The following is a 27,033-nucleotide window of genomic DNA, read 5'->3' on the forward strand; positions in this document are numbered from 1 at the left end:
GTTCCTGGTCTTAATGATGTGGTGGAAAACTAAGGTCTGTTTCCATGACCAAAAGGAAAAGCAGTGCAAAATACTTTACAAACAGAACATTTCCATGTTGGAATGAAATTTGGATGGACTGTAAAGATTTGAATGTGTCTTTTTTGGGCATTTGCATTGGTGTGCAAGTAGTCCAAACACCCAAGAACTACAGCAAACCTCACTTGTAACTCATTTTCTGTGTCATTCTGCTATGACTTATTGTTTAGGGAACTAAGAATATGGATAAGACAGAGGAAGCTGCATTGGATGACTTGGAAACGGTGGAATATCTGGAGGATTTGGAGGCTATAGAAGCTTTGGAAGCCTTTGAGGCTACTGAATCTGCTCCACCCTATCCGGGTCTTCCAGTCGATTACGGAGGACAAGATGTGTCCCATAACCCAGGTTACCACTCACCTCCATATCCCAATATTAATATGGGATACAGCTCGTACCCAGAGCCCGGAGCCAATCCAAACTATCAGGGAGGTATGTTTCAGGTTCATTTCTTAAAAGTGGAACAATGTAAAAAGCCTATATAATATGAAGGAAGACAATGGTAACACATTATTCAAAAATACAATTTAGCAACTTAAAAAAAAATAAAAATAATTGGTGATATAATCAGACTACTTTTAGATTACTTTTGACCTAACTCGTTTGTCACATTGAATAGAATAGTTTATATATAAAAAATACAAAGAGAAATAAATATATTCCATTATTTGTTATCAACCACATGAACTGCATTAAACATGATATTATGTCAGAGTTTCCCAAACAGGGGTTCGTGAAGGAACTGCAGGGGGTTTGTGAGTTTAATGAAAAGCTAATAATTAAATAAATCATAATTTTTTAAAAATATTTTTCAAATAATAGAAATTATAGCAAAAATGTGTTTGAAATAATAATAAGCACCCACCTATAGGCGCATATTACTAACGCGCTCTTCAAATAACAAAAAAATACTGCGCCATTGACCTTAGACCAGGTTTCAGTTGTTCAATGGCACAGTCTATTTCAGTTGTCTCAAAATAGCAGCGTGTCAACAATGCGCCAGAACACACCTCGTTTTCAGGCCAGCACGCCCATACTGTAGGTTCACAGATGGGTGCAAATACATTTGCTATTTAAACAACATGGCGCAGGACATGAAAATGATAACTGCGTTGGGCTGAAACTAGCAAAAGATACTTGCGTCGCACCTGGCGCTGCATTGCACCGAATGTATGATAGGGCCCTACGTTTTCCATGCAATTATAGCGACCTGACTAGTGTTTGGTATGTGTGTGCAGTTTCGCAAAACTAGAAGACTTTCTGAATGTATACAAGCGTTATTGCATATTATTGCATTATTTTCAGAAAGGAAAATTTAAAGGAGCTGTATGTAAGAAATCTATTTCAATTAATCATAAAATGGCCCTGATGTGTCACTAGACATTAAGAAATCATGTTCATTTCAAATACTTACATCACTGACAACAGTAGTATGGCTAGGATATTGTCATTTAAAAAGTGGACTTCCAGCCCTCAACTGATGTTGATGTTGTCATCTTGTGTTTTGGCCTGACGCGCCTCCCTCCACCTATCTACCAATCACGAAGTCAGTAGTGTTTCGGGATCCGGGTTGCCAGCTTTGCGCTAACCTACCCTAACTCTAGTTGGGTAAAAATGTCTAAAGTTACTAAATCAAAAAGACCTTGTTATAATTCAGAAATTCTTCGTGACAAAGTCCGAAATAAAACCAGAATTTGTATTGGAGATGCTTTTGAAAGATGGAGACGGCTGAAACCGGAGAAGAATTTGAACACAGACGCCAACGTTGCTAATTTTCTCCTGGACAGGTAAGATTCATCTATGCTTGGCTAACTTGTACTTGATGTCAATGGACATTTCATATATTCATGACAGTCGAACAAAGTTATGCATGTTCGTGCAAAGTAACGTAACGTTAGCTCACATGGACGTATGCTAACATTAGCAATGCATTATAGGAGCCTGTTTCTCTGTCATTATGCTGAGACGCTGAGGAAAACAACATTAGCACGCCCATTATGGCAATTTGAAACGTAATTGAGACATAAGCCTAACTTTACCTCAGAAAAAATGATTCGTCATTCGTTCTTCACATAGCTGCTATATCGTGGACTAAGTTACACATGCTGCAAGTTGACCTGTATGACCATTGCTAATGAATATAACAGAAAAAACTTACTGTGTACGTCTCGTCGTCACTTGCCATTGGAAGCTCATTGAAGCAGCCTACGTTTCTGCTGAATCCTGCAGCTTATCTGGCAACCTCGAGTCAGGGGGTAGGGGGAGGGGATACACCGCTCTACAGTATTTTTAAAGTGATTGCAGTACCAGTTTTGGCCACAATCCTACATACGGTTCCTTTAAAACATGAAACATAATCAATACAATATCAACGATTTACTGGCATTGTATGAATAATATGTGATGTATAAAAAAGTAACTAGTCTGATTACAAGTATTTTAAAACGTAATATAATATAATATAATATAATATAATATAATATAATATAATATAATATAATATAATATAATATAATATAATTACAAGTACTTAATTTTTGGAATCTGTTTACGCAATCCAGGTAACATGTAATCTATACAACACTGGTGCTATATAAATAGAGGCGACTTGGCAATCACAAGTTGATCAAATGATATAAGATGGCTATAAAGAACATGACAACTGTGGTTTATTGTGGTAATACTTTTTAAGATAAAATAAAGGAATCTACTGCCAGTGACAGCTTTAATATCTTCTTCTAAAGGTCCACATCAAGGGATATACCCTCAACTTAACAGTAAGTTGCAGTTTTTAACTATCAAACGATAGAAAAGCTCCAAATGACTTAAGTTACTATACTGGCATTAACAATCTTTTAATCATGTTTAAAACAAATGTTTTCTAGGTCCAAACCCTGGGATGTACCCTCAAGCTACCAGTAAGTTACAGTTTTCAATGATCAATCTCAAACAGTTATTTCAGTAGATATTTTTCCAAATGACTCAATACTATTCTGTCCATTGTAAATCATTGAATTAGTGCAATAGCACCCTTTTAAAATCTTTTTTAAAGGTCCGAACCCTGGGATGTATCCTAGAACTACAAGTAAGTTTCCGTTTTCAACTATCAATCTGACAACTTAAATTATTTTAATCTTTTAATGATTATTGGAGTATGTTTTACAAGAAAATACTATTTCAATCTTTCTACTTCAATACTTCACGTTTAATTCACTGTGATTCTTGTAATTCAATGTGACGCTTGTAATTCGATGTGATACTTGATACATTGAATTACAAGTATTAAGTATCACATCGAATTTCAAGTATCACATTGAATTACATGTGATACTTGAAATTCAGTGCGACAGTTACAATTCAATGTGATACTTGCCATTTCTTCGCAATTATTTGTAAAATAAAATATTGTTATTGAGTGAAAATTGTTTCAAAGTAAATCCTACACCCTTTTTTCAGTGTAATACTACACACCATTTAAAGTCATGTGTGAGATATTCAACTTGATACCTCCAAATACCAAAAGCCCTTCCACTGCCTGAAGATCAAAAATTGACAAACAAGGAAACAATATGGCAATGTTACCATTTAAGTTGTTCGATTGTCTAACTAGTCGAAGAAGAGGATTGTTTATTGCGTTTGTGTGCATTACAGCCGTAACGACCACAGTGATGCTGCCTAGCCTGCGTGAATTACCTGGTCAGACCACGTGCCCTCACTGTAAACACCAGGTGATCACTATAACAGATCACTACTCCGGACTCATGACCTGGATGGCCTGCGGCTGCCTTGCCCTCATTGGGTAAAATTCAACCTTCTTACTCCTTGATCATTTCATAGAACTTACTACACCTCTTAAAAATAAAGCTTCTTTTTTGGCAATGATGGTTCCATGAACGTTCCCGTTCCATTCCACAAAAAGGTTCTTTCGATTTTTAAAATGGTTCTTTTAAGAACCTTTGGGGAACCACAAATGGTTCTTCTATTGCATCACTCCTTTTGGAACCTTTATTTTTAAGAGTGCACTTGGTCTCCCATTAGATAAAGTAGGCTTGTTGAAAGTTTCAATTTCAATGGGACACCATAAAACACTTGCAGTACATCATATCCTTTTGTCTTGAAGAACAGAGAATTAGAGAGCAACTACGGTAGTTCGAGTCAATTAGACAGACTTAGACAGGTGATTGATTGATTCTCATGTCTGTTTTGCAGGTGCTGGCCATGCTGTCTAGCACCTTTCTGGATGGATTCTTGTAAAGATGTTGAGCATCGCTGCCCCAACTGCAACAATATCTTGTCTTTCTACAAGCGCATGTGATCGGGATGCAAACATGTCCCTCTTGGTCTTTGAATTTAATGGGATCTAATGTATAAGAAAAAGGGATGTGTCAGAATTTTATTTCACAGTAGTTTCCACCCTATGTGAAATTAAATTCCAACACAAGTCTCTAAAAAAATGATTTTAAATGTATCACTTAACTGAATGTAAAAGCTACAATGTTCACTTTCTATAAAATATTTATTAAGATATTTACAAAGAGAAAAATTGTACGAAATAGAATATAATAACCGCTTTAAAGCTTTACATTCAACTTCTGTCAGAACTCTGCCTGTAATCACAGTTGTCTTTTAGTGTTTTGTCATTTTAATGTATCTTAAGTATGAACTTTTAAAGTAAATAAGTGAACTAACAGCTTTGATGTCAGTCTAATGTTAGGGTTAATGTTATAAATGTTACATTTATCAACATTTATATGCTTAGATATACACACAGTAATTATTTTGCATTATATTACTATGCTACCCAGTTCTACTAATCTTCACCTCTCAGCCTCAACCTTTCAATTAGCCTCTCTACATGAAGGGTTTCAGTGCTGACAACTGCTATTATCATTATAATAAAATTAAGGTTATTAGATGGTTTGAATAAATCTAGCTAAATACAGTGAGTTATTCTAAGAAAGAACAATTGAACCTTATACTGAATCCAACAACAGTAATTTTGTTGATTATAACCTACACCTACATTTAATTACATGTTGTTTGGATTCCTGTAATTTAGACTCTTTTCCCCAGAGAGATTTACAGGGCAGCCTGATTGAGTCATTTGATTACACTGAAATGAGCGTGTACAATTTTAATTTACATTAATTTAGAAATTAATAAATGCTTCTGAAGCCAATTTCAAGGGACAAGAGATGCTGAAATTATCTGTATAAAAATTAGTATTCAGGCTCTGTGTAATTTTGGAACAACAACCATTTCAATGAGAATAAATATGTAAACATTAACACATTTTTTTTTACATCATTTGCTCTGTAAATAATACAATCAGTGAAGCATAATCATGCCAGTACCATTGATCTGTGCTCTGCATGTTTGTTTGATATTGAATTTTTTTTTTTTTTTAGCAGTACAGTTATAGTATAGCAGTATAGCAATAATTCTGCATTATTCAGTATATATACATATATAAAAAAAAACATAACTGTTTGCCTGCAATCTTTTCAAGAACCAACAGATGGCGTAGTAAGCTATTCCAAAAGCAAGTCCCTCTGTGGCACATGGATGGGAAACAGTCAGATGGTTACCATTCTAATTTTAATTTACTTTTATATATACACAATTATATTTTTAATTAGTAAAGAAATTATAAATGTATAAATGCAATTAAATATTACATGAAAAAAATGTAAATGTTGCTTTGGCAACTAACTGTAGTTTTTAAGTTGTACTAAAGTACTAAAATTACTAAAACTAAAATAAAAAAGACAAAACACACATACCAAAATTATTAAACTTAAATGAAAATTAAATGAAAGCTAAAAATATAATAAAAGCTAACTGAAAATATGAATAAATACTATAATAGTAAAATAACAAAAAAGGGTTTGTGCAAATAAATATCAATAAACTGCAGTCTGTTATGTTTTAATAATCGCTGTTTTAATAAAAAAACTGTCTGCCAAGAATGCATGATGCAGAATAAGACAAAGTGATACAAATTTCAATACTGACATTGAACTGTATTATAGTATGGACTTTATAAAGATAAGCTTCACATTATCAGCTTTGAATTTTACAAAAAAAAAAAGAAAAAAAAAAGAAAAGGTAGAACTGTCCACAAATCCCAATAGATCCCAAGCTAAGCTATGATACTGATTAAAAAATGAAATATTGTCTTTATCATTATCATTGTTCTTTTGCATTATTACTCTGCATAGTTCGCAGGGACATTTTTTCATCCATTTTGGTTTCCCATAAAACGTTTATGATCGAAAGAGTAAAAGAGAAATGGCAGGGAGAGCCTGTGTGTATGTTTGAGCCGTAAGGGGAATGGTGGCCACCACTCGGCTGCATGCAATACTAATTAATCAAACTGTGTCAGGCAGAGAGGTGTAGAAAAGCGTGAGGTGAGAGAGAGATTAGTGTGCCAACACTGCTGAACTGCATGAACCCAGTGAACCAGGGCTGAAGACTGAGCACAGGTGGAGTTTAAACAGATGAACAGGAGTGTTAAACACCCTCAAGACCTGAGGTCTACTGTAACACAAGGAAGGACAGCAAAGACTTTCCTTTGGAAAATACCCTTTTGAAACTTGTTTAACATTTGTTAACTCCAAAAAATAAAGATTGTTTACTGACATTGTTGGTTCCATGAAAAACTTTTTACATCCATGGAACCTTTTTATTGCACAAACGAACTGTTCAATGAAAGGTCCTTTGTGGAACAAAAAACGGTTTTTCATCACTGCAAAAAAACCTTTTTGGAACCTTTTTTTTTTTTTAAGAGTGAAGGAAGGACAGCAAAGACTTTTTGAAATGTTTTTTTTGTTCAACAAGTAAAGAGTTTAATATATAATATAATCATAAAATGTGCTCAGATTTGCCAAGATGTCATGACAAAGTCTGCCATCAAAAGTCAAAGATCTGAATATGAACTCAAAAATTTAGTTCCACCGAGAAACTTTGTTCGCTTGCAAAACATTAGCGTTCCTCCAAGAAACTTTGCGTACGCTTGCAAAACATTTGCGTTGCCCCAAAGCTTTGCGTTCGCTCTCAAAACCTTTGCGTTCACTCTCAAAAACTTTGCGTTCCTTCGCAAAACTTTACGTTTGCTCGCAAAACATTAGCGTTCCTTCGCAAAACTTTGCATTCGCTCTCAAAACCTTTGCGTTCCTTCATAAAACTTTGCGTTTGCTCACAAAACATTAGCGTTCCTTCGTAAAACTTTGCGTTCACTCTCAAAACCTTTGCGTTCCTTCGCAAAACTTTGCGTTTGCTCGCAAAACATTAGCGTTCCTTCGTAAAACTTTGCGTTCGCTCTCAAAACCTTGGCGTTCCTTCGCAAAACTTTGCGTTTGCTCGCAAAACATTAGCGTTCCTTCGCAAAACTTTGCGTTCGCTCTCAAAACCTTTGCGTTCCTTCATAAAACTTTGCGTTTGCTCACAAAACATTAGCGTTCCTTCGTAAAACTTTGCGTTCACTCTCAAAACCTTTGCGTTCCTTCGCAAAACTTGCGTTTGCTCGCAAAACATTAGCGTTCCTTCGTAAAACTTTGCGTTCGCTCTCAAAACCTTTGCGTTCCTTCGCAAAACTTTGCGTTTGCTCGCAAAACATTAGCGTTCCTTCGTAAAACTTTGCTTTCGCTCTCAAAACCTTTGCGTTCCTTCATAAAACTTTGCGTTTGCTCACAAAACATTAGCGTTCCTTCGTAAAACTTTGCGTTCGCTCTCAAAACCTTTGTGTTCCTTCGCAAAACTTTGCGTTTGCTCGCAAAACATTAGCGTTCCTTCGTAAAACTTTGCGTTCGCTCTCAAAACCTTTGTGTTCCTTCGCAAAACTTTGCATTCACTCTCAAAACCTTTGTGTTCCTTTGCAAAACTTTACGTTCATTCGCAAAACATTAGCGTTCCTTCGCAAAACTTTGCGTTCGCTCTCAAAACCTTTGCGTTCGCTCTCAAAACCTTTGCATTCGCTCTCAAAACCTTTGTGTTCCTTCGCAAAACTTTGCGTTTGCTCGCAAAACATTAGCGTTCCTTCGTAAAACTTTGCATTCGCTCTCAAAACCTTTGCGTTCCTTCGCAAAACTTTGCGTTCGCTCTCAAAACCTTTGCGTTCCTTTGCAAAACTTTACGTTTGTTCGCAAAACATTAGCGTTCCTTCGCAAAACTTTGCGTTCGCTCTCAAAACCTTTGCGTTCACTCTCAAAACCTTTGTGTTCCTTCGCAAAACTTTGCGTTTGCTCGCAAAACATTAGCGTTCCTTCGTAAAACTTTGCATTCGCTCTCAAAACATTAGCGTTCCTTCGTAAAACTTTGCATTCGCTCTCAAAACATTAGCGTTCCTTCGTAAAACTTTGCATTCGCTCTCAAAACCTTTGCGTTCCTTCGTAAAACTTTGCGTTCGCTCTCAAAACCTTTGCGTTCCTTTGCAAAACTTTACGTTTGTTCGCAAAACATTAGCGTTCCTTCGCAAAACTTTGCGTTTGCTCGCAAAACATTAGCGTTCCTTCGCAAAACTTTGCGTTCGCTCTCAAAACCTTTGCGTTCCTTCATAAAACTTTGCGTTTGCTCACAAAACATTAGCGTTCCTTCGTAAAACTTTGCGTTCACTCTCAAAACCTTTGCGTTCCTTCGCAAAACTTGCGTTTGCTCGCAAAACATTAGCGTTCCTTTGTAAAACTTTGCGTTCGCTCTCAAAACCTTTGCGTTCCTTCGCAAAACTTTGCGTTTGCTCGCAAAACATTAGCGTTCCTTCGTAAAACTTTGCTTTCGCTCTCAAAACCTTTGCGTTCCTTCATAAAACTTTGCGTTTGCTCACAAAACATTAGCGTTCCTTCGTAAAACTTTGCGTTCGCTCTCAAAACCTTTGTGTTCCTTCGCAAAACTTTGCGTTTGCTCGCAAAACATTAGCGTTCCTTCGTAAAACTTTGCGTTCGCTCTCAAAACCTTTGCGTTCCTTCGCAAAACTTTGCGTTTGCTCGCAAAACATTAGCGTTCCTTTGTAAAACTTTGCATTCGCTCTCAAAACCTTTGCGTTCCTTCGTAAAACTTTGCGTTTGCTCACAAAACATTAGCGTTCCTTCGTAAAACTTTGCGTTCGCTCTCAAAACCTTTGTGTTCCTTCGCAAAACTTTGCATTCACTCTCAAAACCTTTGTGTTCCTTTGCAAAACTTTACGTTCATTCGCAAAACATTAGCGTTCCTTCGCAAAACTTTGCGTTCGCTCTCAAAACCTTTGCGTTCGCTCTCAAAACCTTTGCATTCGCTCTCAAAACCTTTGTGTTCCTTCGCAAAACTTTGCGTTTGCTCGCAAAACATTAGCGTTCCTTCGTAAAACTTTGCATTCGCTCTCAAAACCTTTGCGTTCCTTCGCAAAACTTTGCGTTCGCTCTCATAACCTTTGCGTTCCTTTGCAAAACTTTACGTTTGTTCGCAAAACATTAGCGTTCCTTCGCAAAACTTTGCGTTCGCTCTCAAAACCTTTGCGTTCCTTCGTAAAACTTTGCGTTCGCTCTCAAAACCTTTGCGTTCCTTTGCAAAACTTTACGTTTGTTCGCAAAACATTAGCGTTCCTTCGCAAAACTTTGCGTTCGCTCTCAAAACCTTTGCGTTCACTCTCAAAACCTTTGTGTTCCTTCGCAAAACTTTGCGTTTGCTCGCAAAACATTAGCGTTCCTTCGTAAAACTTTGCATTCGCTCTCAAAACATTAGCGTTCCTTCGTAAAACTTTGCATTCGCTCTCAAAACATTAGCGTTCCTTCGTAAAACTTTGCATTCGCTCTCAAAACCTTTGCGTTCCTTCGTAAAACTTTGCGTTCGCTCTCAAAACCTTTGCGTTCCTTTGCAAAACTTTACGTTTGTTCGCAAAACATTAGCGTTCCTTCGCAAAACTTTGCGTTTGCTCGCAAAACATTAGCGTTCCTTCGCAAAACTTTGCGTTCGCTCTCAAAACCTTTGCGTTCCTTCATAAAACTTTGCGTTTGCTCACAAAACATTAGCGTTCCTTCGTAAAACTTTGCGTTCACTCTCAAAACCTTTGCGTTCCTTCGCAAAACTTGCGTTTGCTCGCAAAACATTAGCGTTCCTTTGTAAAACTTTGCGTTCGCTCTCAAAACCTTTGCGTTCCTTCGCAAAACTTTGCGTTTGCTCGCAAAACATTAGCGTTCCTTCGTAAAACTTTGCTTTCGCTCTCAAAACCTTTGCGTTCCTTCATAAAACTTTGCGTTTGCTCACAAAACATTAGCGTTCCTTCGTAAAACTTTGCGTTCGCTCTCAAAACCTTTGTGTTCCTTCGCAAAACTTTGCGTTTGCTCGCAAAACATTAGCGTTCCTTCGTAAAACTTTGCGTTCGCTCTCAAAACCTTTGCGTTCCTTCGCAAAACTTTGCGTTTGCTCGCAAAACATTAGCGTTCCTTTGTAAAACTTTGCATTCGCTCTCAAAACCTTTGCGTTCCTTCGTAAAACTTTGCGTTTGCTCACAAAACATTAGCGTTCCTTCGTAAAACTTTGCGTTCGCTCTCAAAACCTTTGTGTTCCTTCGCAAAACTTTGCATTCACTCTCAAAACCTTTGTGTTCCTTTGCAAAACTTTACGTTCATTCGCAAAACATTAGCGTTCCTTCGCAAAACTTTGCGTTCGCTCTCATAACCTTTGCGTTCGCTCTCAAAACCTTTGCATTCGCTCTCAAAACCTTTGTGTTCCTTCGCAAAACTTTGCGTTTGCTCGCAAAACATTAGCGTTCCTTCGTAAAACTTTGCATTCGCTCTCAAAACCTTTGCGTTCCTTCGCAAAACTTTGCGTTCGCTCTCATAACCTTTGCGTTCCTTTGCAAAACTTTACGTTTGTTCGCAAAACATTAGCGTTCCTTCGCAAAACTTTGCGTTCGCTCTCAAAACCTTTGCGTTCCTTCGTAAAACTTTGCGTTCGCTCTCAAAACCTTTGCGTTCCTTTGCAAAACTTTACGTTTGTTCGCAAAACATTAGCGTTCCTTCGCAAAACTTTGCGTTCGCTCTCAAAACCTTTGCGTTCACTCTCAAAACCTTTGTGTTCCTTCGCAAAACTTTGCGTTTGCTCGCAAAACATTAGCGTTCCTTCGTAAAACTTTGCATTCGCTCTCAAAACATTAGCGTTCCTTCGTAAAACTTTGCATTCGCTCTCAAAACCTTTGCGTTCCTTCGTAAAACTTTGCGTTCGCTCTCAAAACCTTTGCGTTCCTTTGCAAAACTTTACGTTTGTTCGCAAAACATTAGCGTTCCTTCGCAAAACTTTGCGTTCGCTCTCAAAACCTTTGCGTTGCCCCGAGACTTTGCATTTGTTCGCAAAACCTTGTGCAAAAAACATTTGCATTCACTCATGTAACTTTGCATTCACTCGCAAAATCTTTTTAGCTGTTTGCGAGCGAACTTAAATTTTCTCGGGGGAACGCAAAACATTTGCGAGAGAACGCAAAAGCATTGACAAATCATTTTTCCTCCATCTCATATTTTTTTCCTTCACCATGTCCCTTTAGGGGAAATGACAAGTAACACATTGAATTAAATGTGAAATTTTGAAGTATAAAGAAAACTATTTTCTAAAGCATACTCCAACAATCTCTGATGCATTTACAACTTCGGAAAAACATTCCAGTGTACTTCTGCCCGAAAAACATCTGAGGTGAAGTTACCTAAATGAATCACAACCATGAAGTCTTGTGAGCTATGAAAGGTGAACATATGAGGAGTAAACGTTCCTCTGGGAGTGCTCAGGTGTCCATGCATCTGCACACAGGTGCTGCAGGCTCACCGCGGGGAACAGAAGGGAGAGAGCGGCTCCACTGACTTATCACCTGTCAATGAACATCCATTTGTGTCTCCTGATTCAGAAAATGAATCAAAGCAAAAGCTGGAGGGGAAGACTTTCAGAGCTCTGTTTAGAGCCTCAAATCTGTCAGACAAACCCCACACCACCCCTTCGCTTTGTAGGAAAGACAAAAGCTAAAATGGCCCATTTATCTTTCATTAGTGGTGTTGTTTGCCAAGTTAAGCAGCACTATCACTATTGCTCAAAGCAAGGATCTGAACACATCCTTTTAGAAATGATGAATTTTAAGCCAACATAAGCTTAATTGGATGTACAACCTATAACATCAACAACAAATAATATTTGCACTGTTTTTTCCACCCTTTTAAGGAAAGACTCTACAAGCAAATCCTTTGTTTTTTTTTAGGCATTAGTCAATTTAGGACTATTTTGCTTCCATAACTTGTCTTCTTTCAGACTAGTGGAAAGAGAACATCTAATAAACACATTTAAGTGTTTATTTTCGTCTATAGATTTCAATTACAATACATATCTTTAAAGGCATTTTCCTAAAAGTGATTTTTTTTTCTCATGCAAAACCTAAGTCTAAAACCTGTGTCAATAAAATAAAACAAGAATTTTGAACCTGGCTTTATCAAAAGTTCAGATTTCTGTTATGGAAATGTATGCAAATTAGAACAGAATAGTTTAATTAGATAATATATGCATATTTATACAATTTCCCAAAACTTGTAATATGGGAAAAGTATGGTAATATCTATTAGTCTGTATTTTACAAATTTTACTGTATTCACCAGTAGGATCTTCCATTAAACATTCATGCTTATTTATTAAACGTTATTACTTAACTAGGCATGACTATCAATATATAGATTATTTGAATTCAGAATTGGTTTTCTTCTTTTATTAGGTCACTATACCAACCAGTCGATTATAGAGACTTAAAGGTGAGCTCTTTCTGACCAGTGAACAACAACAGAGAAGTAAATTCTCTCTGTATTTGTTTCCATGGAAGATAAGAAAGTCCAACGGGTTGAGCCAGAAAATGACATACAGCAAGGAAATGAAAGTGACCTGCCACTGCTCTTTTCCCTTTTAATAAATATCACATGTCCTCTTTGTCTTTGATGTTAAACCGGACCTTGAAAACAAGGGTCCCTTAAAACAAACGCCTTTCATGCCTGGCTAGTGTCAGATATAATCACTCTATAATCAGGCCTTATCATTTCATCCCTCAAAGAGTTGCATTGCTGGGGCCTCGCGTGTGGCCAGAGGGGCCCGCGGCTCAAAGAAAACCCCCCGGGGGACATGAAACGCTGCGTATGGTGCTGCACTGTTTTAACTGAAACATCCTCACTAAGGGAGGCGGTGACCTTTAGCTTGCTCCTTTCATAGGGAGGGATGGGGGGCAACGCAGAGGACTACTGCAACTGTAAACAACGGCCACATGATAACACACACACACAATACTAATACCTTTATGAACTGTACTTAGATATTACGTATGACTGAAATGACATCGAGACCCAACCATCTGTGCTGATATTATCTAATTTATATGCACAATATCAATTAAGTATCTACACTGACTGCTCATTTTTTTCATTTGCACTTTATGTCACTGACAAGTAATGCATATTGTTTCCTCTAAAGTGCTTGAATTCTAGCACAAGTCAACAATCCATAAGTCTCCATCATAATCTCATTTTAAATTAATACAGCTTGGTTTGTTGGTTCGGTTTGCGTTCTCACCATAAGTGAACCACTCCAGAGTTAATTTTCAAATGGACCAAGACCATTTTTTTTTTTTGTTAGATCTGAGTGAAATTGCCAGAATTGGAACGATCTGAGGTAAGGGAAAAAACAAGCCAGGTTTCAATGTGAAAACGGCCTCCAAAAAATTACAATTTTGTCATCATTTACTCACCCTCAAGTTTTCCTGTATTAGTTTCTTTCTTCTGTTGAACAGAAAAGAAGATATTTTGAAGAATGCCGGTAACCAGACAGTTGACGTAGCCATTGACTTCAAGAGGAAAAAATAATACTATAGGAAGTCAATGGCTACCATCAACTGTCTGGTTACCAGCATTCTTCAAAATATCTTCTTTTATGTTCAGTAGAAGAAAGAAACCAATGCAGGTTTGGAATAACTTGAGGGTGAGTAAATGACAACAGAATTGTAATTTTTGGGTGAACTATTCCTTTAAGGTGTGGTCATGTTAGCAAAAAAACAGGTTCAGTGTCCATTGTCAATAGAGATGTATGAAGCATGTACTGTTCACACAGAAGTCGCTTTCAAAACAAGCAGCTTCAGAGTAGTGAATTTGAACATATAAGCCAAATCTGAGTGGTGAACTTCACTCTCACACGAAACTTCTGATTATGTGGATTTCTATTGGAAAGACTGGAATTCATCTGTGAAATTTCATCAAAGCAAAGGTAAACGTGACCACGCCTTGATTTACCTGCCGTATCATCTTTTGCCAGGGAAAATCTTTAAATCTGATCACTTGGAAAAATAACAGCACAACTATTCTCAAAAAGCCACAAAATTTGGGCATATGCAATAGTAATAGTGATCAAAAGATGACAAGGTCAATTAAACATCCAAGTCCTGTAAAGACAGTTTTCTGGCTTTTAGTCAAAGTATGTATATAGTGAATTCTGCTATATGCTATGGCAAGCCGTTTTAACTTAAATTGCACCCAGCGTTACTCGTCGTAAATGCATTTTTACTAGTAAGAATTGAATTAGAGAGCTCTACAATTCAATTCTTACTAGTAGCAATTACAATTATAGAGCTCTCTTATTCAATTACTACTAGTAAGAATTACAATTACAGAGCTCTCTAATTCAATTACTACTAGTAAGAATTACAATTACAGAGCTCTCTAATTAAATTACTACTAGTAAGAATTACAATTACAGAGCTCTCTAATTAAATTCTTACTAGTAACAATTCCAATTAGAGAGCTCTGCAATTCAATTATTACTAGTAACAATTTAATTAGAGAGCTCTCTAATCCAATTCTTACATGAGTGCAAGAGGATTCATCAATATTTCTGTTCAATTTTACAGAAAGAGATTAAATCTGCAACACTAGCATATTATGGCAAGCCGTTTTAGCTTAAATTGTACCCAGCATTATTCGTCGTAATTGCATTTTTACTAGTAAGAATTCAATTAGAGAGCTCTACAATTCAATTCTACTAGTAGCAATTACAATTAGAGAGCTCTCTTATTCAATTACTACTAGAAAGAATTACAATTACAGAGCTCTCTAATTCAATTACTAGTAAGAATTACAATTACAGAGCTCTCTAATTAAATTATTACTAGTAAGAATTAAAATTAGAGAGCTCTACAATTCAATTATTACTAGTAACAATTACAATTAGAGAGCTCTCTAATTCAATTATTACTAGTAAGAATTACAATTACAGAGCTCTCTAATTGAAATTTTACTAGTAAAAATACGAATTAAAGATATGTATAATTGCAGAGCTCTGTAATTAAATTAAAGAGCTCTGCAATTGCATTCTTACTAGTAACAACTGAATTAGAGAGCTCTCAAATTGGAATTGTTACTATAGGCTTGTCTAAATTGTTGCCAAATTAATGCTCTCCAAGAATGTTAATGTTCCTCCTCCTAATTAAACCTGCTACTGACTAGAAATAGCAAGTAGTAAATCATCCAGTCATTTCATTATGAGGCGATCTGACCATCCAAACCCAGAGACATCAGCTTAAGGGTTAGAAAATCAGATATAATCAGACGAGAGCTGTGAAAAGTAAACAAAGCTGTCTCTATAACCTTGCAGCACTGACCTCTATAATGCTCCACTCCAAACACCATTCAAATGGACAATCTGATTCGAAAGACAATGGCAAATAGAAGAGAAGCGAGAGAAGATATTAATCAAAGACGAATGCAAATGCAGCTTGTAATTAAGGGATAATGTAGATTCAGAGATAATATTTGCTTCAGAGATCTGATTTACAGATTTACATCACATTAACTATGAAGATGTTTCACTAAAGCTTCACAAATACAAACTGACAACAGTTTTATGGGTGAAAAAAAAAAAAAATCACACTAAGCAAACCATTGGTTCGCATGTTTTTAAACTTAACTTTTAATCCAATGAATGTAAAGAAACTGTAGAAATTTTCAAATGGGGTTAGCATCATTTTTAACCCTTAAAACCCTGCATTGCAGTACCGAAGGATGCGGTGTTAAATTGTAATGGGCTGTTGTTTAGAAGCAAATAACCAATCATAAACTGTACACCCCTTGACTTATTAAGCATTCATGAGCTTGCTACGATCACATCAACTTTCATGCATGTTAATTGGAGTGAAGAACAAGTACAACAGTGTGAACTATGAAAAAAAAAAAAAAATCTGTTAACCCAGGGTTAACTATTGTAAATGTGAAAAACCCTTTTGTCAAATGCACAAATAGCTGCGCTTGGTTCAGTCTCTCTTCTGAGGGTGTCACAGTGGCCTCCACTCAGGTTCAATATGTCAGCTAGACTTTGTTGTTAGATGCATCCTCAGATAAAAACGTTTTTTTTTTGTCTGGGGTGTTAAAACACTGTTTATTCAGTCACAGCGCGCACAGATCAAGGCCGCGGGGAGAGAGACGAGCAGCACAGAATACAGAATACATTAAACAATCATTAATAACGCACTAACTAGCAATAACGGGAGATGTGAGAAGATGAATGGTTTAATAAACACTTCTGAAGGTTTAGAGATTGAGGTTTGATGCTCCTCCTTTTTAATAAAGGGAAATAAAAGCTGTCCAACCTTTCCTGAGGTTTTTGATGCTTTTGAAAGAATGGTATTAATGAGAGAGGCAGATGGGAAAGTGTTTGAAGTGCAAAGCTCGTCGTGATCACGTCACGCGGACTCCACGCATTGTCTGAACAAAACGGAGCTCATAATTTATCTCTGCATATGTATGTGGTGTTCTGCTTTTGAAAATGATAAATGAATCAGGAACAGCCCCTGGAAATCCCTAAATATGCACAGACACAACCATGAGGACGTTAAAGTCCTCCTGTATTCAATCATTTTATCCCTTAAAACTCATCTTTGATCACCAAAATGACATTTTTTATTTTTTTCCTTGGAATAAAAAAATATTCATGCCTTAAAATAGCTTGAATGTAACACTACACCGTTGCCACATTTAGTATATGCGGTTCTATGAATATGCAAAAGAGCCCCGCCTCCACTCACTCACTCCAGCTCAGAGATACACTCACTGACGATCGCACGTTGACCTGATTGGTTACAAGGTAGTTTGTGACGTCAGAAACACCAGCGATTTCAAACCGTGTTTTTGAGACTGTCTTTGGTTCACTGCAGTTTTAAAGAGAAAATACTCAGCAATGGTGTCGACTTATGGTGTCGAAAAACACCACATAGACGTATGAACAACATTAAAAACGTGTCTGAAAAATGTGTCTTTTTTAATGTTAGCTCTCTTCTCTGTCATGATGACAGTGTGGTTAAGAAAATGTAATACCAAACATCACAAAGACCCAACAAATGCAGGTACTCAACTTATACATTTTGTAAAGCAAAAATCAAATGTGTTCACATTATCTATCCATTTATATTTCTTCTTTAGGTAGTCCAGCAGGGGCCTGGACCCCTTCATTACTTATATTCACGTCTATACATTTGGCAGATGCTTTTGTAAGGGTTGTTTCCCTAGTGGTTCAAGCTGCAGAACTGCAGAATGACTAAGAAACATTATCAGTATGATGGTGTAAAACTGTTCATTTCTTGTCTATTACCGCCCAATGCTACATATGCCAATAACGGAAATAAGCACAGTTAGCAAAATATGTGGGAGGGCGTTACTATAGTGTGACGATGTTGTTTTGCAATAGGTATAGCAATTCAAAGTCAATACCAAATCTAAGTATTTGTAATTGAAAGGGTTTAATGACAATATCTGGTAATAATTACACTTGAAATAGTTACAAAATAGATGTATGAGATGATAAAAAACATATACCATAGTTGTACCCATTATGTATGTAAAATGTTACCTGAAAGATAGAAAGAGAGTGAGCAAGAGAGAGAGAGAAAGAAACCTTGACAAAAAACCTTGACATTTCTAGTGTTACTCTCTACCATCATTTGTAATTGTTTATTTAATTCAAGTTTGTATGATACAATTGATTTAAATAGTAAAAAAATAAACAATTACAAAATGTAACTGTACTGTAAAGACGTCTCATTGGATGACGTAAAAAATGAAAAGGGACTAAACTTAGGTTACTTACCACAATATATATCAATAGCCTAACAAATCGAATAGTCTTATAATAGTTGTTATAATGTAGTAAACATGAGTTTGCGACACATGATAAATTACACTAGATGTGGGATATTGGTTGAGGTTGTTAAACAACACAATTTAATCTAATCGAAAAAAAATTCAATTAATTTAAATGTTTCATAAAAAAATAATAATATCTAACTGTCTTGCATTATTGTAGCACTATATAATGCAACAAAAACTTGTGTTAATATAGAAGTATTACAGTTGGTAGATTGAACGCTGATACCATTTGAAAACTATGACATTGCAGCAAGTCTACTTAAAGAGTTAGACAGAAATCTCTCAGATTTCATTAAAAATATCTTCATTTGTGTTCCGAAGATGAACAAAAGTCTTACAGGTTTGGAACAACATGAGGGTGAGTGATTAATGACATTTTCATTATTGTGTGAACTATCCCTTTAACATGGCAATAATTTAACCACATTATAATAATTTTAAGAGTCAAGTCAGGCAGAAATAGCTTCAACAAGCAAGTAAAATTTGCTTTAGACAGTGCATTATACAAATTTAAATAGAATATAATATAAAAATATTAATTTATTAAATTATCATATTTCCTTACAGTGTTAAACCGTCTGAATCACTCTGGCTTGTATTTTATATTTTTATGATAGTAGTAAGAAATAACTGTGGTGGCATTTTGGCATTACCATGTTTTGTAAGTGTAACGTTAGGCCTATAGCCTACATGAGTGAATCGTTGAATACATTTCATATGGCATTCGCCCAACTGAGTGAATAATATTACTCTCGTCAAGACTTCTCGTTTTTGGTTTGTGCTTTAGATATGTGTAGGTGAGATGGTGGTTACCTGAGTTAAACGTAAAACCAGGAAGAGGGTCAATCGGCTGACGCGCAAAATCGGTCGTTATTTGTTTTTAAATCACGATTCGGGGGTCGCTCTCTTTACTGTCACCTGAGCGATAACTGATCTCGTGAGTTAATCAGCTCTGCAGGTTGGAGTAATGGGCGTGACGAAAGGCCAAAGCGCGCGCGTGTTTCTTCTTAAAGGGATAGTTCACCCAAAAAGAACATTCTGTCATCATTTACTTACCCTCAAGTTGTCCCAAACCTGTATAAATTTCTTTCTTCTGCTGCACACAAAGGAAGATATTTTAAAGAATGTGGGTTACCAAACAGTTGGGCACCATTGAGGAACTAAATACTATGGTAAATGGTGCCCCATAGCTGTTTGGTTACAAACATTCTTCAAAATATCTTAATTTGTGTTCAACAGAAGAAAGAAAAAGGTTTGGAACAACTAAGGTGAGTAAACTTGAGGGTGAGTAAATTATGACAGAATTGTCATTTTCGTGTGAACAATCCCTTTAAGAATATAGGCATGTCTGTGGCGATTCAAAATTATGATTAAATATGTCATCTGAAATATGGTCAATATACAAACGCCTCCTAGCCGAGACTAAAACATGGTCAGCATGTATCTTTCTCGAGGGAACATCAACATGCAACATAACGCCTCGATTCGGGGTGCAAACAAAGGGGGGCACAAAAATCACAGATTTTTTTTTTTTCAAAATGCATGTCCTAAATAACATCCAAGACGAAAAGCACAATCAAAAAAATATCACAAAACAAATGTGTTTTTCATTTATATTTCTATTATCATTTTTAAATGGGTTTATATTTCTCTTGGATCATCTTGGAATTGTTTTATTTTTTTCAAAGGACACGTGTTTCTGCCTCAGTATTTGGCTAAAAGAACATTTGCAGTGTAATTAAATGTCCTACCTTTTGGCACAACTAACAGCATGCCTATAATGCCTTAAAATGCTGCCTGATAAATAATTCCGTAAAAAAGGATAATGTACTGGCAGAAAATTACCAGAACATTTTCAGTTAAATTACGGACAGTTTCTTCAACTCTAAAATTGAAAATGAATTATGTATACTAACAGTACATTTTCTGTGAAGTACGTTTTTAGACATTAAACAAACAAGGGACAAAATTAAAAAAGAAAACATGAGCAGGAACTTGCACAATATTGGTGTCAGAATGGCTTCCACACATCCGAAATCCGACATTAAAAAGAAAATTTGGCCGCGATCATCTGCGTGTGTAATGGCGCTTGCATCTCAAACTTTTTGCACCGATCAGGTTCTTGTTCCCAGAATGCAACACGCAATTCAAAATACAGGTAAAAGACCTGTAAAAGACAAATACGGAAAATTCCTTCAGATGTACACTCACCTAAAGGAGTATTAGGAACACCTGTTCAATTTCTCATTAATGCAATTATCTAATCAACCAATCACATGGCTGTTGCTTCAATGCAATTAGGGGTGTGGTCCTGGTCAAGACAATCTCCTGAACTCCAAACTGAATGTCAGAATGGGAAAGAAAGGTGATTTAAGCAATTTTGAGCGTGGCATGGTTGTTGGTGCCAGACGGGCCGGTCTGAGTATTTCACAATCTGCTCAGTTACTGGGATTTTCACGCACAACCATTTCTAGGGTTTACAAAGAATGGTGTGAAAAGGGAAAAACATCCAGTATGCGGCAGTCCTGTGGGCGAAAATGCCTTGTTGATGCTAGAGGTCAGAGGAGAATGGGCCGACTGATTCAAGCTGATAGAAGAGCAACTTTGACTGAAATAACCACTCGTTACAACCGAAGTATGCAGCAAAGCATTTGTGAAGCCACAACACGCACAACCTTGAGGCGGATGGGCTACAACAGCAGAAGACCCCACCGGGTACCACTCATCTCCACTACAAATAGGAAAAAGAGGCTACAATTTGCACAAGCTCACCAAAATTGGACAGTTGAAGACTGGAAAAATGTTGCCTGGTCTGATGAGTCTCGATTTCTGTTGAGACATTCAGATGGTAGAGTCAGAATTTGGCGTAAACAGAATGAGAACATGGATCCATCATGCCTTGTTACCACTGTGCAGGCTGGTGGTGGTGGTGTAATGGTGTGGGGGATGTTTTCTTGGCACACTTTAGGCCCCTTAGTGCCAATTGGGCATCGTTAAATGCCACGGCCTACCTGAGCATTGTTTGTGACCATGTCCATCCCTTTATGACCACCATGTACCCATCCTCTGATGGCTACTTCCAGCAGGATAATGCACCATGTCACAAAGCTCGAATCATTTCAAATTGTTTTCTTGAACATGACAATGAGTTCACTGTACTAAAATGGCCCCCACAGTCACCAGATCTCAACCCAATAGAGCATCTTTGGGATGTGGTGGAACGGGAGCTTCGTGCCCTGGATGTGCATCCCACAAATCTCCATCAACTGCAAGATGCTATCCTATCAATATGGGCCAACATTTCTAAAGAATGCTTTCAGCACCTTGTTGAATCAATGCCACGTAGAATTAAGGCAGTTCTGAAGGCGAAAGGAGGTCAAACACAGTATTAGTATGGTGTTCCTAATAATCCTTTAGGTGAGTGTATATACTACATTGTACCGTATTCTTTTACAGGGTAGGTTTCGAAGCAGAGCACGATGGGATTCTGATTTTGGACAGGTTTGGACGTGTCTGTTTTTGAGCGATTTCGAGCGAGATATTGAGTGAGAAAGTCTTCGCTCTGCTGATCTTCACACTACTTTAACTCAGTATCAGGTGTGATGCTGTTCTCCTCACTGTCTATTTCGCATTTACCCATTTAAAAAAAAAAAATTTTACCTGGAGGAATTCTAATTTCGATTTCTTTATTAAATCTTTTCATCGCCCACCTTTTTCTTATTCGGGTGAACGCAAGCGAGAGAGCGACAGCAGACAAATGAAAAGCCATGTGTGAACTCCTTGAACCCTTTACAGAAATCAAACATCTAATTTAACAGTTATGCATACCGGGCTGCTATTAAAGCTTGCGATTCATTATTAATACAGTCTGTCGCTAAGAGCCGTGCTGATGGATAATGCTGTTAGAGATGGAATCTCTTTCTATGTCTTTCTGTAATGAACTTGTGCCACAATAATAGTGAAGCTTTGTTAGAGTGATACAATATAGTCTCATCTAGAGATTATTATTCAAATCAAATCGATATTTTAAAAAAATGTATTCATATTAGTTATTATTGTTTTTAAAGATCTGTTCTTCTGCAGTCTAAGAAGCAGTGAGTATCAGTAAAGTAGATCATTGAGCAGTGTTTGCTCCATTTAGCCTCAGGCCTGTGTGTGAACATGAGGAAAGACCTGCCATCCTGTCGCTCTTGGTAATCAATGCGCATCACTGAGCTATATTTTATTAAACGGACCGTGTTCTCTCCATCCCTTCACACTCATTTACTGGGAAAATTACTTTATGAGAATGACGGCATGGAGAAAATCAGCCTTCTCCGTTCCACATCACACATATGACTGATCAAGTATGCAAAGTAAACAGGTGCTGAAGAAATGCACTCTGTGACCCACAGCAATGGTGAGCATGTGCTTTCCATCACTGTCACACAAATTTAATCACTGCTGCATTTGACTGGTATCTAAATGATTATTTATGCAAAAGTAATGATAGGAAATGAATGTACTGTGTTATGCTGTGAACTCACGTTTAGGGTTTTTCTACACCAAGGTTGTTCATTTATGTTGGTTTTGAACATTTTAACTCAGTGGTTCTCAACCTCTCCTGCAGGGACCCCCTGACAGGCCATGTTTCTGTTTTAACCCTGAAATGGCACACCTGATTCAATTAATTAAAGGCTTAATGAGTAGTTGATTAATTGATTAATTGACTAATTCCTACTCTTCCTACTCTAATAACTACTCATTAATTGAATCAGGTTCAATTAATGAGTAGGGTTCAATTGAATCAGGTTCAAATAATAACTACTGATTAATTGACTAATTCCTCTTCCTACACTCTAAAAACTGCTGGGTTAAAAAATAACCCAACCTTAACCACACCGCTGGGTCACTATTGGACAGAACACGCGCTGGGTTGGTTTGACCCAAGTGCTGGGTTTTACCATTTAACCCATATTTCTGGGTCATTCATTTGACTCAACCAGTGGGTGAAATTAACCCTCTTGCTGGGTTAAGTCTTACTCATGTGCTGGGTTATCTCTTGTCTCATTGCCTTAATAAAATTAGTAACAAATATTTGTTATATTACGAATGTAAAAAAAATATTATCTCTGTAATACAATAAACCAGAGAGGCCACAGTATATGTAATTTCAATCTCATTTAATTTTTTAAAAATTTTATACATTTCTTTAATACTTTTCGTTATTGAATACAAATGTTAATCAATGTCAAAGGTCTGACATGTCCCCTCATTTAATCCCTGAGGCACAGAATGTGCAGCAATTCACCAGTCATCTCATTTTGTAAATATTCAACCATGTTGGTCCTCACCTGTTGATTACACAAGTCAAGTAAAGTCATCTTTAATTATATAGCACTTTTTACAATACAGATTATATCAAAGCAGCTTCACAGTAATACTGTAACATGAAAATAATACAACAAAGTTTGTTTCTAGATGAAAAATTGCGTCATTGTCCACCTTAAGGCAAATCAATAATATTGTTGAATATTAAATGTCCCCAACTAAGCAAGCCAAAAGCCAAGGCAACAGTGGCAAGGAACCAAAACTCCATCAGGTGACAGAATGGAGAAAAAAACCTTGGGAGAAACCAGGCTCAGTCGTTCAGTTCTCTTCTGGCCATCGAGCGAACGGTGTATGATTATGATTCAGGCAGCATTACAGGTCAGAGGTCAGATTGAATAAGAAAATTCAGAATATTTATCCAGTTCCATCTGGTTGGAAGTCGGAGTCATCACACCGGTATGGAGACGAGTTTGTTGAGGATCAGTCGTGTCGATGAGGCCTTCACAGGGCTGATGAGGCTGGCCCTTCAGGGATGCGTCATGGATGGGTCCAGGCGCAGGTCCACCTTCTGATCTGGATATGGCCTGGATCCGGCTGACTTCAGTAAACTTTAGAATGAACAGAAAGACAAAAATTAGCATAGATGCCATTCTTCTTATTAAATAATGAGTACATCAGGTGTTATAGGAAAGTGTCCCCGGTTCCGGCTGACCTATGCAGCCTAATAATCATTTAACTGATTTGAATAATAGAAATGTATAATGTTCTATATGAATGCCAGGTAAAAGATATGCGTTTTAGTTTAGATTTAAACTGACAGAGTGTGTCTGCTTCCCGGACAATCACTTAGAGTGTTGCAATAAAACTGACATGCAAGTTAAGTTTTTTTTGTGGAAGTATCAATTTATTATTGAATATGCAATTAAAATATTGCAAACATTAAATGACCAAATGTGAAAAACAAACAAAATGTGTATTCAGTATTTGCAAACTGAATTATAGTAATAGTAATAAAAGAGTAATTTGGACAAATATTATCAACATTAAGGCATTCAAATAAAACATTACTTTATTAAAAGTAAAATATTACTGTAATGTTGATAGTGTCTAACGTTAAAACTCACAAACCCACAAAGCTGCTCGGTAATCTCCTGACTGGCGCTGATGATCGCCTCGTTTAGATGTTAACTTACACACAATAAAATACTTCGGGTAGGCTATCATGTAAGTTTGCATTTTTTAAGTTTTAAATATTGACGATCATTCGTTCAACTAAACGGGTATAATTTTCTTCTCAAAACTGACGCCTGTCCATTTATTTCTCCTTTCCTCAGTCGCTGTAACGTTATATAAAGATTGCAAGTCATATCCTACATAATAAAAACTAGGCTATATCAAGCTCTTGAAAGCCTTTTTTTGGCAGAACGATGCAGAAACGATGGACATTACAGAAAACACACGCAGACTGTGCTGGAACTTACCTCAGTCACTTCTTCTGACGAGTATTTCTAAAACTACGCCAGCAGACTTTTCACTCACAACTCACTAGCTAGCCTACATTAGAGACTCATTTCCCGCTGATTTTACGTGCGAGCCCTGTGAGGAAAGTGCGCGTATGGATTTCATACAAAACGCTTATCTCACTTTTAAATACGCAACGTTCACAATGAATAGGCCTACGATAATTACATGATGAATTTAGAATTTAAACTGCATATTTCAAAAAGGCTGCTGATATAGCTGGTTTAATTTCAGCTAAGGATTTAACGTGGCATTTTGTCAAAAAATTCTAACCGGCTAGCTGTGGCTATTTAATGTTTCACAGAAATAAATAGTTACCCCTCACACTTCCATATCAACGACTGTATGTTGAACAGTGAAATTAGCTTGCTGCTACCACCACAACTTATTAAAAATATAGGTAAACATTCATATTAACTTACCATAAAACACTGCCTGCTCCGAGTGGCGTGCTCCTCGAGTCAGAAGTGAAGAATCCAGAAAGTTCCACAAAGAATGAAAAAAGTAACCAGTTGCTGGGTCAAAATAACCCAACCAGCGGTTTATTTGTGAATGACCCCCTTACAACTCATTTGACCCAGCATGATCAACCCAATAATGTGTTTACAGTACCCCAAACAGCCCAACTTTTTGACCCAGCACAATCAACCCAACAATTTGTTTACAGAAACAACCCAGCATTTTTTTGAGTGTACTCTTATAACTACTCATCTCCCTGCAGGAGAGGTTGAGAACCACTGTTTTAACTTGTTCTTTCTTCATATTCATAACATTTCATATTGTTATTGTAGCACCACTCACATTTTGTTCAGAAAAGTATTTTTAAATGTAAGATACTATCATTAAAAAAAAAACGTGTTTAATATTTAATTGATAAAGTGATAAAGTCAAAGATAAACAACATTTCCACAAAAGTGCACTGTGTACACTATACACATATGTATGTATATATGTATATATACAGTCGTGCTCAGAATTAATCATACCCCTGGTAAATATGATCAAAAATGGCTGTAAAAAATAAATCTACATTGTTTATCCTTTTGATCTTTCATTAAAAAAATTGGCAAAATCTTAACCTTTCACTGAAGTAAAAGAATTGAGGGGGGGGGGGGGGGGATCATATTATAAAATAAATGTTTTTCTCCAAAACACGTTGGCCACAATTATTCATACCCTTTTATTAAATACCTTTTTGCAATCCCCTTATGCCAAGATAACTGCTCTGAGTCTTCTTCTATAATGCCTGATTAGTTTGGAGAACAACTGACAAGAGATCAAAGACCATTCCTCCATACAGAATCTCTCCAGATCCTTCAGATTCCCAGATCCATGTTGGTGCTTCTTCTCTTCAGTTCACTCCACTCATCAGCTCAGGGAACTGGGACGGTCATGGCAGAAGCTTCATTTTGTGCTCCCTAACACATTTTTGTGTTGATTTTAATGTTTGTTTTGGATCGTTGTCCTGAAGGAAGATCCAACCACGGCCTATTATAAGATTTCTAGCAGAGGCCGTCAGGTTTTGATTTTTTATCTGTTGATAATTGATAGAATCCAGGATGCCATGTATCTGAATAAGAAGTCCAGGACCTCCAGCAGAAAAATAGGCCCACAACATTAAAGATCCAATGGTATATTAATTTGTACACATGGGGTACTTTTTATCCTTGTGTGGAACAAACCCATCTAGCGTGTTTGCTGCCAAAAAGCTCTTTTTTTAGTTTCATCTGACCACAGAACCCTGTGCCGTTTGAAGATCCAGTCGTGTCTGACATATGCTGGAGTTTGTTTTTGGATGAGCGAGGAGCATTTTTCTTGAAAACCTCCCAAACAACATGTGGGGATGTAGGGGTTGTTTGATTTTTTTTAAATAGGCTTTCTGACCCCAAGACTCAACTAATCTCTGCAATTCTACATCTGTGATTATTGAAGAGTCTTTGGCCACTCAAACTTT

The 27,033-nt window shown here is 36.9% G+C and overlaps 2 protein-coding genes across 2 annotated transcripts in view; both read left to right on the forward strand.

Moving 5' to 3' along the window:
- Positions 1–27,033, forward strand: part of mrps7 (mitochondrial ribosomal protein S7) — a 154,388-nt gene that overhangs the window by 102,754 nt on the left and 24,601 nt on the right. The window lies entirely within an intron of this gene.
- On the forward strand, positions 261–4,393 carry LOC307171455 (lipopolysaccharide-induced tumor necrosis factor-alpha factor homolog; the record flags this gene model as incomplete). The annotated part of the gene is made up of 5 exons (XM_079893066.1): positions 261–510; positions 2,964–2,996; positions 3,131–3,163; positions 3,730–3,877; positions 4,288–4,393. The coding sequence occupies 5 exons, from the start codon at positions 261–263 to the stop codon at positions 4,391–4,393; spliced, it is 570 nt and encodes a 189-aa protein (XP_079749192.1).

Source organism: Squalius cephalus (assembly GCF_949319135.1).
Source record: "Squalius cephalus genome assembly, chromosome: 1".
Classification (NCBI taxonomy): domain Eukaryota; kingdom Metazoa; phylum Chordata; class Actinopteri; order Cypriniformes; family Leuciscidae; genus Squalius; species Squalius cephalus.